This window comes from Sprattus sprattus (assembly GCF_963457725.1).
Source record: "Sprattus sprattus genome assembly, chromosome: 13".
Lineage (NCBI taxonomy): Eukaryota > Metazoa > Chordata > Actinopteri > Clupeiformes > Clupeidae > Sprattus > Sprattus sprattus.
In genome coordinates, this window is record NC_137911.1 from 29,603,922 (window position 1) to 29,619,036 (window position 15,115).

Consider the following 15,115-nt stretch of genomic DNA (forward strand, 5'->3'; position numbering starts at 1 on the left):
ACATGAATACTAACGTTTTCTTTGATCCCAGGAAATTTGAGCACATAACCCATCACCATTACGGAGATTTGGCTAAAGTTGTTTAACCTACTTTAACTTACATCATTGCAAACGTTTAGTTTTGCAAACGTGTCTAGTTTTTGTGCAGTGGTGGATGGTGGATGTGGATGGTAAGGTGGTTGAATGATAAGAAGAAAGAAAGAAACACAATTTATTTGCATTGCTTCAATTTATTGAATTTCTTATTAATACATTTTCATTTAGTCATTTAGCAGACGGTTTTATTCAAAGCGATTTAAAACTACAATTCCAACGAAGGTGATGGGGAATCGAACCGGCGATTAACTGCATGCAAGCCCTACGCTCTGCCCGCTGCACCAAAGTTGCATGTTCGGTCAAGAAAAGATATCAGTACTTATACAGCCTATGGACAGTTTCTTTAATGCTGTTGCAGTCGCGACAGTGATGAATTTTGACATGATTATGGTCTTGAATTCTTCATAACGCGTTTATGGTCATATCCCGCCTTAGCGGAGAAAAAAATGAGTCTTTTTCTTTGAGTTTAGACCATTGTACCTTTCAAAAAAATCATGGTTTTGGGGATCGACCTTTCTTGCCTTTTGAAGCAAGACGTGCACGCGCAATTTAGCTGACGAGATAAATTAACTTGAGGTTAAAATAAATTAGCGCCCGTCGCCAGACCGGCTTGGCCTGTTCTCATTTAGCGAGCTAGTTAATCTCCAGTTGCGAGCTAAATTAATTATCTTAGCTTCAGTTGTACGCCGAACAGGGCCCTGGTCAGGTTTGTGTGATATCAGGATGGTGCACTCATGGTTGTGATGTCAGGATGGTGCACTCATGGTTGTGATGTCAGGATGGTGCACTCATGGTTGTGATGTCAGGATGGTGCACTCATGGTTGTGATGTCAGGATGGTGCACTCATGGTTGTGATGTCAGGATGGTGCACTCATGGTTGTGATGTCAGCATGGTGCACTCATGGTTGTGATGTCAGCATGGTGCACTCATGGTTGTGATGTCAGCATGGTGCACTCATGGTTGTGATGTCAGGATGGTGCACTCATGGTTGTGATGTCAGGATGGTGCACTTAAGACTTATTGGATTGTTGACCATTGCACTGTTGTATTTTATTGTTTTGCACTGCTGTATTGTTTTGCACTGTTGTATTGTTTTGTGTTGTGATGTATATATGTGTAATATGTGTAAGCACACTGAGAGCCACTGCACCAAGACAAATTCCTTGTTCGTGCAAACTAACTTGGCCAATAAAAGCTGATTTTCTGTTTTCTCACTGCAGGCCTTGCTGGACATTTACCTCTTGGAGAACATGGAAGAATCTGCCAAACATGCCATTGTATCCTTTTAAATGACAAATTATATAAATTATCTTTTTTAATTTTTTCCCCCAATGAGACAAGTGAAGCTCCCACAGGACAAAAGAGGCTGCTGGTCTTATGTCATAAACTCCTCTTGTTCTCCTCAACCCCCACGCCTCAGGTTATTTATTTACTGCTGGATGTCATGTACTCCTTCCCCAATAAGAGCGGCGCCTCGGTGGAGTCCTTCCCCACCGCGTTTGCCATTCCCATTGGCCTGGTCAAGCTGGTGCAGGGCCTGTGGCTACTGGACCATCGGGACCATGAGGTGTGTATCGCCAGCACTGCCTGTTGTAGACATGTTGGGGGTAATAGAGGTTCAGGAGGTAGAGGAGTTGTTAAGCAATCGGCAGGTTGCTAGTTTGATCTCGACTCCTCCTCACCAAGTGTCGTGAAAGACACTGAACCCCCAACCACCCCCGATGTGCAGGTTGGCAACTTAGACAGGTGTGTGTGTGTGTGTGTGTGTGTGTGTGTGTGTGTGAGTGAGAGAATGAGTTGATGTCTGAGGCATTCATCTGTAAAGCGCTGTGAGTGCCTCCTGCAAGTAGAAGAGCGCTCTATAAATGCAGTTCATTTAGACATGTATGTCTTCAAACAGCCACACACCAAATTGCTGATCGAAACCCAACACCCAGGCCACCTTCTGGGATGGCTCAGTTTAATTTCCTTCCCAGTAGTTCACGGTGAGGCCAGTTGAGTTCATTTAATTTCTGCCAGAAACAGAGGGAGTGAAATGAGGATTTTATTTTTAGACCATCTGTGCAATATATTTTAAGAGTGTTATTTCCACAGTAATAAGAACTAGTCTGTCTCAGTGGAACTGACTGGTTCATTCACACTAGACGGCCCCCTCCGAGGAGGTGTGTGTGTGTGTGTGTGTGGGTTGGACTCCCAAAACTTGCAGAATTGCAGAGACCTTGTTCGTTTAGTCAGCATATTTCTGACTCTCTCTCCCTCTCTCTCTCTCCCTCTCCCTCTATAACCTCATCTCTTTCTTTGTTTTCTTCCACTCCTTTCTCTCTCTCTCTCTCTCTCTCTCTCTCTCTCTCTCTCTCTCTCTCTCCCTCTCGCTCCCTCCATAACTTCATCTCTTTCTTTGTTTTCTTCCACTCCTTTCTCTCTCTCTCTCTCCCTCTCCCTCCCTCCATAACCTCATCTCTTTCTTTGTTTTCTTCCACTCCTTTCTTTTTCTTTCTTTCTTTCTTTCTTTCTCTCTCTCTCTCTCTCTCTCTCTCTCTCTCTCTTTGCCCTTCACCTCCACCTCTCCCCCTCTGTGTAGAACTCCCTGGAGCTGCTGCTGCACCCTGCCACCAGTCATTCTCTGTGGGCGTGGCAGCACAGGCGCGTGCTGGAGGCCCTGATGTGCCAGGGCCAGTACGCCATCGCCCTGCGCTACCTGCACGTCATGAAGCCCCCGCTCAGCACCACCAGGGAGGCCAAGCTCTGCCTCTCCGTCCTGCTGCACAACCGGTACACAGACACACACCCACTCATGCTGCTTTCTTCATCACTATTACTTACCGCCACCACTACAACTGGCACGGTCTGAACAAGTTATTGTTGATTTTGTTGAACCATCACGTATGGATTTGCGTGACTTTATACATATTCTATACATTATGTGCACATAGCTCTTTAGAGATGACTCTGGAAAGATGCTGTGGGATTTAGACGCCCTTTGTTTTCACACTCTTTTCTCTCACACACACACACACACACACACACACACACACACACACACACACACCTTCTCTACACCCCTACCCTCCAGCCCTGTCTCTGTTGTTTTGTATGTGCATGTAACTGCAATCTTGGATTATCTTAACAAGTTCTGTCTCTCTCCCTCTCTCTCTCTGCCTCTCTCTCTCTCTCTCTCTTTCTTTCTCTCTCTCTCTCTCTGCCTCTCTCGCTCTCTCTCTGCCTCTCTCTCTCTCTCTCTCTCTCTCTGCCTCTCTCTCTCTCTCTCTGCCTCTCTCTCTCTCTCTCTCTCTCTCTCTCTCTCTCTCTGTAGGTGTATGGTGGAGGCCTGGGCTCTTCTGAGACAGCACTCCAACAAGCTGAACATGGAGGAGCTGCTGCGCTTCCTCTATGAGACCAGTCTGGAGCTGGGCCTCATGAAGGAGCTGCTCAAGCTGCCCCTGGGCCTCACTGAACAGGTAGGAGGCCTGCGCTTCTAGTCTTACCTCCAGGAAGGCCCTGAGTTTCTAGTCTTCCCATCATGCCTTCCAAAGACATAGTCCTGTGTTTCTGTACAGGCATTCATTGGGCATTAGTATTCTTAGTTTAGTTGGGGAGGCCTTTGTATTCCTTTCGGAACATAGGCCATTGATGAATGGTTTCCACCCTCGTCTGTCCTGACACCCTCTATAGCTGTTTCCACATCAGCTCCTTCTTGAATTCCCTCTCTGTGCTCCTTCTCCAGGTGTTCTTCAGTATTCTTAGCTTGGGGCAGAATAGTCCAAATACCAGGGATGCTTTACCTCTCCATCTCTGAGCTCAGCTCAACTGAACTCGCCTGAACTCAACTTGCTTGTTATTTCTGTTAAAAACAGTCTAAAAGGGCTAATTGAGTGAAAATATCTCTCATATGGATCTTACTATAGAACCCTGATAGGATATAACATAATAAATATTCGTACTATTGATCGCTGACTAGATATAATATAATACATATTCTTCCTATAGATCCCTGACTAGATATAATATAATGTGTGTATATTATATTGTATTATATCCTGTATCTATAGTATGGTCTCAACAGTGCTATATCAGAGATATTTCACTCAATTAGCCCTTTTAGACTGTTTTTAACCAAAGGGCAGAAATAACAAGCGAGTTGAGTCCAGTTGAGCTCAAAGATGGAGAAGTAAAGCATCCAATTACACACACACACACACACACGTTTTAAAAGTATGTGAGTTCATATGTACATATGTGTGTGTGTTGTAGGAAAGTCTGGAGCGGTTCCTTCAGGGCACAGGGGGCCTCCAGAACAGGGAGCTGCTGATGGTGCATTACCTGCAGCAGGCCAACTACGTCCCCGCTCTCCAGCTCAACCAGACCCTCAAGATGAACACGCTGGTGAGGAACTACACTCTCACTCTGTCCGTCCACTAGCACATTTACAGTTTCTTGTTTTTCATTTTATTACATATGTGGTAAGCCCACACACACAACAATACCTAAATGTACGTGAGACCATGTGTGAATAAGTGTTTTTTTTTAAACCTAAACTTTGATATTGTGTTTCCTTAGAATGACCGTGACCCCAAGATGAAGGAGCGGTCCAACACCAGGAACTCCATCCTGGATCAGTACGGGAAGGTCCTGCCCAGAGCCCAGAGGAGGCTGGCCACCGAGAGGGCCAAGCCGTACAGCCACCCCTCCACCGTGCTCAAAAACGGTCCGTGGCTTAACCTCAGTCACAATACTATGGCTACATATCCGCTGTCTCTTCACCTTGATTTTATAGTCATGTTTGTTGCTGTTGCTCTGGGTATCCATTTACTAGATGACAGTCAGTGGAGTTTTCTGAAGAGTCTGTAACTCCCTTACTTTTCTTCAGCTTTTTATGTTTGCCTTCAGCTTTGCATATATAATGCCACTGTAAGTTGGTCTGTATTAATAGTAACTGTGCTCAGCTCATCGAGTGGTTTTTGTATTTTCAGTGTCCAGACCGCAGCCTTTGTCCACGGTGGCCAAGCGGTCGGCTGCCGAGAGCGTCCTGACGAGGGCAACCTTCATCAGCAGCGTCCTCTCCAAGATCGAGGAGGTGTGGGTCGGCAAGGACGGCACTCCCGAGTCTTCTCCGTTCAAGAGGTAAGACTCCCGCTCCCGTCGCTAATGCTTGTGTTTTTCTTCATGACCTGACTCTCCACAGGAAACTGTCCCTTCATGCAATGGTTTCTTGTCTTTCTGAAAAAAAAAAAAAAAAAAAAAGAATTGTATTTTTTCGTGCTCAGTCCCAGAATGCCCGAAGTGCTTGTGCCGAGCCCCCAGCGTCCCCCAACCGATCTACCTGAAGCCTTCGTGGGCACGCCCATCGCAGTCACCAAAAAGAGAATGTCCAGGTGATGCACATTTATCTCAACATCGCACCTGTTACAAACACCAAAGAGCATCAGTGTAGTCATGGTACCATCTGATATGTATTGTTTAAGAATGTTGTAACTGTTGCTATTACTGTGTATTTTATGCTTGCTCTGACTTTAATAATTTGATGCTAATAAGTTCTTAGTGTAGCATTCAGAGAGCTCCATAGGTTGGCATTGAGTGCTAGTGTCTGACATGCCAGGATTGCCGTCGCATGTATGTAACAGGACTCTTAGCATAGTTTGCGTAGAGGTTGTATTTCACGTTGGAGGTCATGTATACTGAAGCCCCCTCTCTGTACGTACAGGATCTTTGATCTGATGGTGCACCCCTCCTGCCAGAACACCCCCGAGCCCCACCGCCTGCCTCAGACCCCCCCGAGGACCTCCAGCGCGTGGGCCGCCGCACCCAAGAGCGTCACCAGGGCCCCTGAGCTCAACCTGCTGCAGACCCCTCAGGTCGTCAAGGTAACGGACATGTGAACGCGGTCACTTCTCACTCACAAAATGTGGTTCACATCAAAATGGCTTCAACCTGCCCGGATGTGTATGTCTACGACCAGATTTTCTTTTAGCTCCATTAACAGCTACGTGCTTGGACTGTCTTCTACCTCAGAATCAGAATCAGAAAGGTTTTTACTGCCAAGTAGGTTTTCACCTACTAGGACATTTCTGTGGAACATTGGTGCAAACAATAAACATACACAATAAACTATACAAATATTAGTTATTATACACATATTAAGTTATATATAATAGGAAAAACTAAATCTAGAATGAATCAAATGCATTAATTTAGGTTTTTTGAGCAGAAATGGATATTTATCTATTTATAGCTAAAGCAACTGTGCTCTCCTGTGTGGTGGTGGTTGTTGTTGTTGTTGTTGTTCTTGTAGTTGTTGTTCTTGTTGTTGTTGTTCTTGTTGTTGTTGATGTAGTTCTTGTTGTTGTTGTTCTTGTTGTTGTTGTTGTTGTTGTTCTTGTTGTTGTTGTTGTTGTAGTTCTTGTTGTTGTTGTAGTTCTTGTTGTTGTTCTTGTAGTTCTTGTTGTTGTTGTTCTTGTTGTTGTTGTTGTTGTAGTTCTTGTTGTTGTTGTAGTTCTTGTTGTTGTTGTAGTTCTTGTTGTTGTTCTTGTAGTTCTTGTTGTTGTTGTTCTTGTTGTTGTTGTTGTTGTAGTTCTTGTTGTTGTTGTAGTTCTTGTTGTTGTTGTTGTTCTTGTTGTTGTTGTTCTTGTTGTTGTTGTCGTTGTTGTTGTTGTTGTTGATGTTTTCCACCCTTGGTTCTAAAAGGATTCTTTGGCTGTTTGTTTTCCAGAGAGCTCGTGCTTTGGCTGCGTCGGTCCCCGTCTTCTCTAGCTTCACCCCCCAGTCCATCCTGCGGAGCAGCCTCCGCCCCACCCCCGTGGCCACCCCCTCGGCCTCCCCCGGGCGCTCCACCACGCCGCCCCTGCGCCCCAAAGAGAGCCGCATCACCTTCATCAGCCCCGACTCGCCCAAGCACTCAGCTCCCTGGAGCAATGGGGTAATGCACTCGAGTCACACACACACACACACACACACACACACACACACACACACACACACACACACACACAAACACACACACACAAACACACAGACTATAGAGACAGCCAAGCACTCCGCTCCCTGGAGCAATGGGGTAATGCACTCGAGTGACACACACACACACACACACACACACACACACACACAGACTGTAGAGAACTATAGACTGTAGAGAACTATAGAGACAGCCAAGCACTCCGCTCCCTGGAGCAATGGGGTAATGCACTTGAGTGCTACGAGCAGGAGAGATGGAACATACTTTATAAGCTCTGTAGTCTGAATGTTTATTCATCTGTGTGTATTGATGTCACGCCCAGCTTGGCCGTGCTGGGTCTGCCTCACTCAAACCCTGGTTAATAAGACTTTGGGCTGCCCCTCTCCCTCCAGTCCACAGGGGGAGCCGTCTGGTCTGGCCAACATGGCTAGAGGGCAGCTGATTGTCATTTGACATTTATTACTGTTTGTTAGCATACATCATGGGTCATAGATACCTAAGGAGAGCCTGTATAGATACTTTATGTAAGATAAGTAAAATGATGATTAATTGATGAATGATTAATGTCTTATTATTTGTTGTTGTCCGTCATCCAATCATGATCATTTTTTTAAATTTAAATCCCTCATCAGGTTGTGGGTGACAGTGAGGTCAGCCTGTCCCAGAGGTCCAGCGTCCACTCGTACGAAGAGGAGGAGGAAGAGGAGGTGGGAGAGCAGCGTGTGACCTTCATCCCTCAGGCTGGGAAGCGTGTGGTGGTGGAGGCCAGCGAGCACACGGACCGGGCCGGGTCTGAGAGTGGCTCCTCCGCCTCTTACCGAGACGTCCCCTCTGCCCCCCCCGCGCTGGAGAGACGGCCGAGCCTGGGACACGAGCACAGCGTGTCCTCCGTCAACCAGTCGCTGGAGTCCACTCTGGAGTTCCACGACGCCCCCGTACCCGAGGAGGACCTGCTGGAGCAGCCCATGCCCAAGCTGATCTGGGAGGAAGAGGTGGACGAGGAGGTGGTCGTGGTGAGGCGTCCAGTCGCTGCGCCAGAAGCCGCCTCGTCGGAAGACACCCTTCCAGAGGAGGAGGCTCCTGTGGTCGCTGAGGAGGAGAACGCTCTGCCCACGGAGGAGGAGGAGACGGAGGAGAACGCTCTGCCCACGGAGAAGGAGGAGACTGAGGAGGCGGAGGAGGCGCAGGAGGAGATAATCATCCAGGAGGACTCTGAGGAATGTAAACCTGAAGCTCAGGAAGTGACATCAGAGCCGAGCGGAGAGATGGAGGTGGCGGTGGCAGTGGAGGAAACTAGTTACCAGCTTGACGTAACGCAGGCGCTGGACTGGGAGGAAACTGGGCACCAACCTGAGGTAACGCAGACGCTGGAGTGGGAGGAAACGGAAGCTGCAGAGATGCCTGTCGCTCCCGCAGAGCCTCTTCTTCAGCCTGACCTACTGGATGAGGAGGTGATGGTGAACTCCGGTGAAGCCGAGGAACTCGTCGGCGTATGTGTATCAGCTGCTGACGTACTCCCTGAGCCGTTGCTCTCAGTCGAGTCCAATCACGAACAGGAACCAGGACCTACCGAACAGGCCAACCACGCTGGGGACGCTGACGCGCCAACGCTGGAGGTCGCCGTGGAGGAGAGTGACACCTACACAAGACAGGACGTCACAGGTGAGACCCCAACACACACACACACACACACACACACACACACACACACACACACACACACACGGCTGGGGGCAGGTCATACTGCAATGGCAGATGAAGGCCGGGAGCAGTTAGGCCTCTGGTGTCTTCAATTGTGAAGAAGAAGAAAAATCACAGTTCACACATGAGTCAGGCTAATTTAATGTCAATGGACGCCACTTACATTTGCCTTTGCAACATAAAAAGCGATATTCTGCTATTAATACTTTACAAGTGTTCCCTATACAAGTGATTCATTGTTGTAAATGTGAGAGGTGGTCTTTTATATCCTTAGATCTGGATCTGGATGCATATGTGGAGCATCATCTATTCGACAACAATCTGTCCCCTCCACACTCCCCAACACAGAACTGGACCTCCATCAACAGGTACAGAGACTGTAAAACCTTATGATTTGGTCTGAGTTATTGGTACCTTGGTTTGGCCTTATGAAACTTGACTGCGTTTGATTTATGAAACTTGACTGCATTTGTCATATAGTGATCCTGTTGATGAGATGCCTGAAGAGGAAGAAGAAGAAGAAGTAGTAGAAGAAGAAGAGGAAGAAGCAGCCCCAGTGACCGCTGACGTCCAGGTGTTGACCACGCAGAAGTCTGTTGCCTCCTCAGAGCCCACTACATCAGGCGCCCCCTGTAAGCTCCTGTTATCTTTTATCAGTTAGTATCTGTTTCCAGCCATTTACTACTGAGGAGATCTCATTCACTTTTAGACTAAAGGAATGATGTAATGGGTCACTCAGAACCTTATCTGCTGTAAAACTAGAAAGTAGTAAGACCTAATTCAATACAGGTTTTGTTTTTTGTGGGTGGTTCATTGTGGCTGTTGAGTTTCATCAAAGCTGGTCTCTGCTTATTTGCTATGAGATGATGATGATGATGATGATGAAGTTTGCTTCTCTGTCCATAGCTGTGGTTAGCGTGAACGACAGTGAAGATCTCTCCAGCGCTGCCTCAGAGGATGAGTCTGACGACGAGGATGAGGAGGAGGAGGAGGATGACGATGAAGAGGAGGAGGAAGACTCTGGTAGCGAGGTGGAGATTATAGAGGAGGTGGAGGGGAACGGTCGCCATCGCCCTCCTCCTACTCACCTGTACCTGGAGCAGCTGCCGCCTCATGCCCAGTACATGCAGGAGCAGTCCTCCGCCGTGCTCTCACTCATCACACCTGAGGCTCAGGTACAAGATCACATGCTTAGCCATCTCAACCGTTACTTCCTCTCCTAACGTGAGAAGATAGTTATGGTCTGTTTTCTCTTTGGCTGTCTCGTGAACAGAAGATGACATGAGTGCGGTAATAAAGATGATTTCATCTGATAAATGCCTTAATTAGATAGATAGAAGGATTACTTTATTGATCCTGAGGGAAATTAAGGTCATCCAGTAGCTTACACTTACAAACAAACATGAATCACAATAAATACAAAAATCACAATTAGCAAACTAATGCTGAGTTTCTGTAATTAATAAACTAGATTTAAGCCCATTTTCCTTCTGTGAGGTGTTACCTCAGGGTATAAAAGGCACTGTACAAATAAAGATGTATTATATTTGATATTTTTGTTGATTTATCTCATTTGTTGATTTATCTCCTTTTCTCTTGTCCTCCCCCAGGAGGTGGAGGGCATCATGCTGGAGGAGGAAGATGAGGATGAGGAGGTGGTGATGCTCAGCCTGGGCTCTGAGGGCCTGGATGAGGATGAAGGGGAGGGGGTGTGTTACACGGAGCTCAAGCCCTCCACCACTCTCCTGGTCCCGCTGGAGCTGGCTGAGGACACAGACATGGACTCCAACTCCCATCAGCCCCAGCACCTGCTGGATGGAGGAGCTGCCCTGGCCACAGTCATGCAGGCTGATCCCACAGCGACTCCTGCTGGTGGCTTCTCGCTAATGCTGGAGGCTGAGGAGGAGGATGAGGGGGTTGAGCCTCAGGTCATGGAGGACGAGGGGGTTGAGCCTCAGGTCGTGGAGGAGGTTGAGGAGGAGGGAGTTGAGCCTCCTGCCAGGGAGGAGGAGGACGAGGAGAAGGACGAGGAGAAGAGGGTTGAGCCTCAGGTCATGGAAGAGGTTAAGGCGGAGGAGGAGGGAGTTGAGCCTCAAGCCAGGGAGGAGATTGAGGAGGAGGACAAGGTTGAGGCTCAGGCCGGGGAGGAGGAGGAGGAGGCGGCGGAGGAGAAGGTTGAGGCTCAGACCGGCGAGGAGGTTGACGAGGAGAAGCAGGTTGAGCCTCAGATCATGGAGGAGGAGGAGGAGAGGGTTGAGCCTCAGACCATGGAGGAGGAGGAGAGGGTTGATCCTCAGACCATGGAGGAGGAGGAGGAGGAGAGGGTTGAGCCCTTGGCTGGGGAGGAGGTGGACTTGTGTGGTGAGATGCCGGTGATGAAACTACCTCAGGACGCAGAGCAGCAGGCGATGAGCATAGACACCAAAACCTCAGAGCTGGCAGATCAAGAGCAGGTGGACACAGCTGCCCCCCAGGTGCCCCCACAAGAGCCCGCACAGGAAGAAGAGCGACAGACTGGCACGCAGATTGTGGCTGCGTTGGAACTGGAGGATGGGGAAGCTCAGGAGACTGTGCCAATGTCTGAGGACTTGGAGATGCCCGAGGAGACGTCTGACACTCCTGCCTTACCTACCTCTGCTGAAGAGACGGAGGCCGAGCAGGTGGAAGACACCCCTGGAGAGACGGAGGCCGAGCAGGTGACAGACACCCCTGAGCCGGAGGTGGTGCAGGCAGAGCTGGAGGCACAGGACACACCTGAGCAATCTGACGATGCAGGAGCCTCAGTGGTTGAAGACGAGGAACACATCGCCAGTACGGAGGACTCCGTAGAGGCACCGGTGGCTGAGGCGGGTGACTGTCCTGGTGAGATGGACGTGGTGTCGCCTCTGGAGGAACATACCGAGGAACTGAGCAAAGACTCGCAGCAGGACCCAAATCAGATGGAGGTGGAAAGTGCGCCCGAGGCTGAGGAGACTTTGCCGCCACCGGCGTCTGCTAATGATGTCCCCGAAGAAGAACAAGAGGAAGAGGATGTCTTGATCTCCGCTGCTGAGGTGGAGGAGAAGAAGAGCACAGGGCAGAGTGAACCTGCCGCTCCAGAGAACGCAGACACGACCTATGAAGTCCCTCCCACCACCGCCAGGACGACCAGCAGCCGCAGGAAACACGTGACCTTCCCCTCGCCTCTCCTCCAATCAGAGAAGGAGATCTCGGCCAATGAGGGGGCAGAGGAGCAGGCTGACGCCCAGGTGCCCTCCACGCCGCGCCGCGCCACCAGGAGCGGCAAGCTGCTGCCTGACGTCCAGGTTGCCGTGACGCCCAGGAGGAGAACACGGAGGACGGAGCCGGCCAAGGAGGAAGAGGAAGCTCCTTCAGCAGACACGACAGTTAACTCCAAACCCGAAGCTTCCAACAAAAAGACTCCACAGAAAGCCACTCCAAGGAAGGGCGGAAGGAGAACTAAGAGCTCGGCAGACCCTGACGAGACCGCCAGCGAACCGCCCTCCGTTGAGGTGCCGGAGACTGGTAGACGGAGTGCCAGAAAGACGCGCAACACCACCATCATCCTGGAGGCTCCCGAAGCCAACGCTGTGGTTCCTGAGGCGAAGCCGGTCGAGGAGACCCCCAGATCGGCCTCCAGTAGCCCCGGCAGGGTGACCAGAGCTTCAGCCCGAAGCCTCAGCTTTGCCCTGGACAGCTACCAGGAGCTATCGGGGGAGACCACCTTTGCCAGCCAGGCTGCCGTTACGCCGCCCAGAAGCAGGAGGAAGACTAGGGCCAACACCGCCGAGAAGGCCAAAGTGGCCGCGGACATTCCCGACGAAGCGGCACCTCCCAGCGGCACCGCGGTCCGCCGCCTCACCAGGAGCCGCCTCTGGAAGGACGAGGAGAAGGAGGAGCAGACCATCATGGACACGACGGTGGAGCTGCTGCCGGGGACACCACTAGGGGACGCTCTGATGGAGAGGCTCAAGGGGGAGGTCGGAGGAGAGGTCACCGGGGCGGGGGCCGTCGTGACGGAGATCATCCGTGCCAAGAGGAGGCCCACCCAGGCAGCCGCACCCCTCACCCCAGTGGTGGAGTCGGAGGACGGCGTGAGCAACCAGGTGGACGAGGACGCCAACGTCGAGGCTGAGCCTACGGATCCCGCCTGGACTCAGAGTCGGAGACGCACGCGGGCGAAGAAGGGTCCCGAGCCAGAAGCTTCCACAGAGACGGACTCCTTCATCTTCACGCCAATGAGGAGGACACGAGGTGAGGATCAATACATTAGGAATTAGTGTGTGTATGGTGCCTAGCTTTATGGATTCTGAATTGTTATGGACTATTTTTATTTGATTTTGAGTGAAACTTTTATCATGATGTTTTCAGAGTAGTGCAATCAGTTGATTAAAATAATTAACAAATGAATTTCACAGTTTGCTGATTGATTGCGATTAATGGCTTTTTTCTTAAAACTGAAGCTTGAAATAATAAATCTTGATATTTAAATGTATAATCACAGAATCAACACAAAGGAAGTATATTTAAATGTAATTACTTGTATTGTTTAATCGCATCCTTTTAACTTTGAACACAGATTCTCTCCTCCTTTTCGACTGGATTTTTATTCAGAATTAATCACAAAAAGGAACATGTTAATTTTGACAGCATTATTTAATAGCATTATAGCATTATAGTATACTTTATTAAAATGAGATCTTAATGAGAGACTTCATAGTTGGTTTTTTTAATGACATGTCCTACTGCGTGTTTGTTCGGAGTGTGTGCGGGTGACATGGTTGTGTTTCTCACCCTCATCTCTGTGTGTGCTGCTCAGGGAGGAAAGTGGATGGCGTAGAGGAGAACGGTGTCGCCCTGCCTCAGGTGCTTCCCCCTGCACCAGTCACCCGCACTCGACGAGTTCCAGACGCCACAGAGTCCCACTCCGACAGCCAGGTGTGTTACCCTAGCTCTCTGCTAGTACTGTTAGCGTTAAGGAAGGATATCGCCAAAGAACCATTCCGCCTGATCCAGCCCATGTTTAAGAGAACCCTGTGGTCCGCTGATCAGTGTGTCTGAGTGGGTCCTTTGGGCATGAGGATCCCCTGTGTATGCTTGCTGAATTGGATCCCTTTTTCTTCCCTTTCTTAATATGTCTTTACTTTAGGTAACGCTAGGTATACTGTGTGTGGGTATACTGTGTGTGTGTATATATAAGATAAAGTAGATGCCAATGTACTGGTCATGCATGACTGATTGACACTTATAATCCAATAAACTTTTGAGTTTTGATTTGGATGATTTTTGTAATTTTTCGGGACAAGAACAAAGCAGATGAAGTGGCTAAAGAAACCAAACCCAGCCAGCCGAAAAAGACCCGAACAACCAGGTGAGAACTGCGTCATTTCCTCTGAATCTGATCCTATTTAGGTGTCCTAGACACTGTGGTTGATACTCTTCAGCTGTCCTTGACACAGTGGTTGATACTGTTTAGATGTCCTAGACACAGTGGTTGATCCTGTTTAGATGTCCTAGACACAGTGGTGGATACTCTTTAGGTGTCCTACACACAGTGGTTGATACTCTTTAGGTGTCCTAGACACAGTAGTGGATACTCTTTAGGTGTCCTAGACACAGTGGTGGATACTCTTTAGGTGTCCTAGACACAGTGGTTGATACTCTTCAGCTGTCCTAGACACAGTGGTTGATACTCTTCAGGTGTCCTAGACACTGTGTTTTGATACTCTTTAGGTGTCCTACACACAGTGGTGGATACTCTTCAGGTGTCCTAGACACAGTAGTGGATACTCTTTAGGTGTCCTAGACACAGTGGTGGATACTCTTTAGGTGTCCTAGACACAGTGTCAGCTTCAGGCGTCTTCCATCATGAGTACAGTGCAAATGTTAACGGCTTGGTTGTTTCTTCATTGGCTTTAGGGTGAAGGAATCTCTGAGGCCCCCCTCCCCGGTGACCGTGTCCCTGCTGTCACCCCTGGGGACCCCGGAGGAGCCGTCAGCCGGGCGGACGCAGCGTAGGGTGGCGGAGCGCACGGAGGACGAGAAGGAGGCGCCCGCTCCGAGGATGAACCTGCGCCGCAAGCGCGTGATGGACGCCATCTTCCCCAAACCCGTCACCAGGAGGAAGAAGTTTTAATCCGCGACACACACAGGAGGGCCTAGGCCCACGCAAACCAACCCAACCCTCGAAGGTCAATTCAGGACTTCACGATTTGGATTTTGAAGCAACCACCCAGGAGGATGCCCTTTCCTCACTTCTGTTTGTGTCTACTTTTCCGTCTTCTGTTTTTAGAGAAAGACACTTGGCTGCCTGCCTGCTGTTTTTAATTTAAGAATAACCAGTGGAGATCTTTTTTCAAATTAA

General features: G+C 49.2%; 1 protein-coding gene across 1 annotated transcript in view; it reads left to right on the forward strand.

Annotated features, from left to right (window-relative positions):
- ahctf1 (AT hook containing transcription factor 1) overlaps positions 1 to 15,115 on the forward strand; it is a 29,492-nt gene that overhangs the window by 14,165 nt on the left and 212 nt on the right. The window contains exons 19-36 of the mRNA XM_080850282.1: positions 1,319 to 1,375; positions 1,519 to 1,665; positions 2,680 to 2,870; positions 3,412 to 3,556; positions 4,350 to 4,481; positions 4,656 to 4,803; positions 5,069 to 5,219; positions 5,363 to 5,470; positions 5,800 to 5,959; positions 6,805 to 7,011; positions 7,683 to 8,712; positions 9,026 to 9,119; positions 9,232 to 9,383; positions 9,658 to 9,926; positions 10,362 to 13,005; positions 13,571 to 13,689; positions 14,058 to 14,122; positions 14,671 to 15,115. The exon at positions 14,671 to 15,115 is cut by the window's right edge and continues 212 nt beyond it. Of these exons, the coding sequence (XP_080706408.1) occupies positions 1,319 to 1,375; positions 1,519 to 1,665; positions 2,680 to 2,870; positions 3,412 to 3,556; positions 4,350 to 4,481; positions 4,656 to 4,803; positions 5,069 to 5,219; positions 5,363 to 5,470; positions 5,800 to 5,959; positions 6,805 to 7,011; positions 7,683 to 8,712; positions 9,026 to 9,119; positions 9,232 to 9,383; positions 9,658 to 9,926; positions 10,362 to 13,005; positions 13,571 to 13,689; positions 14,058 to 14,122; positions 14,671 to 14,887 (6,036 nt within the window). The 3' untranslated portion in view covers positions 14,888 to 15,115. The remainder of the gene's footprint in view (positions 1 to 1,318; positions 1,376 to 1,518; positions 1,666 to 2,679; positions 2,871 to 3,411; positions 3,557 to 4,349; positions 4,482 to 4,655; positions 4,804 to 5,068; positions 5,220 to 5,362; positions 5,471 to 5,799; positions 5,960 to 6,804; positions 7,012 to 7,682; positions 8,713 to 9,025; positions 9,120 to 9,231; positions 9,384 to 9,657; positions 9,927 to 10,361; positions 13,006 to 13,570; positions 13,690 to 14,057; positions 14,123 to 14,670) is intronic.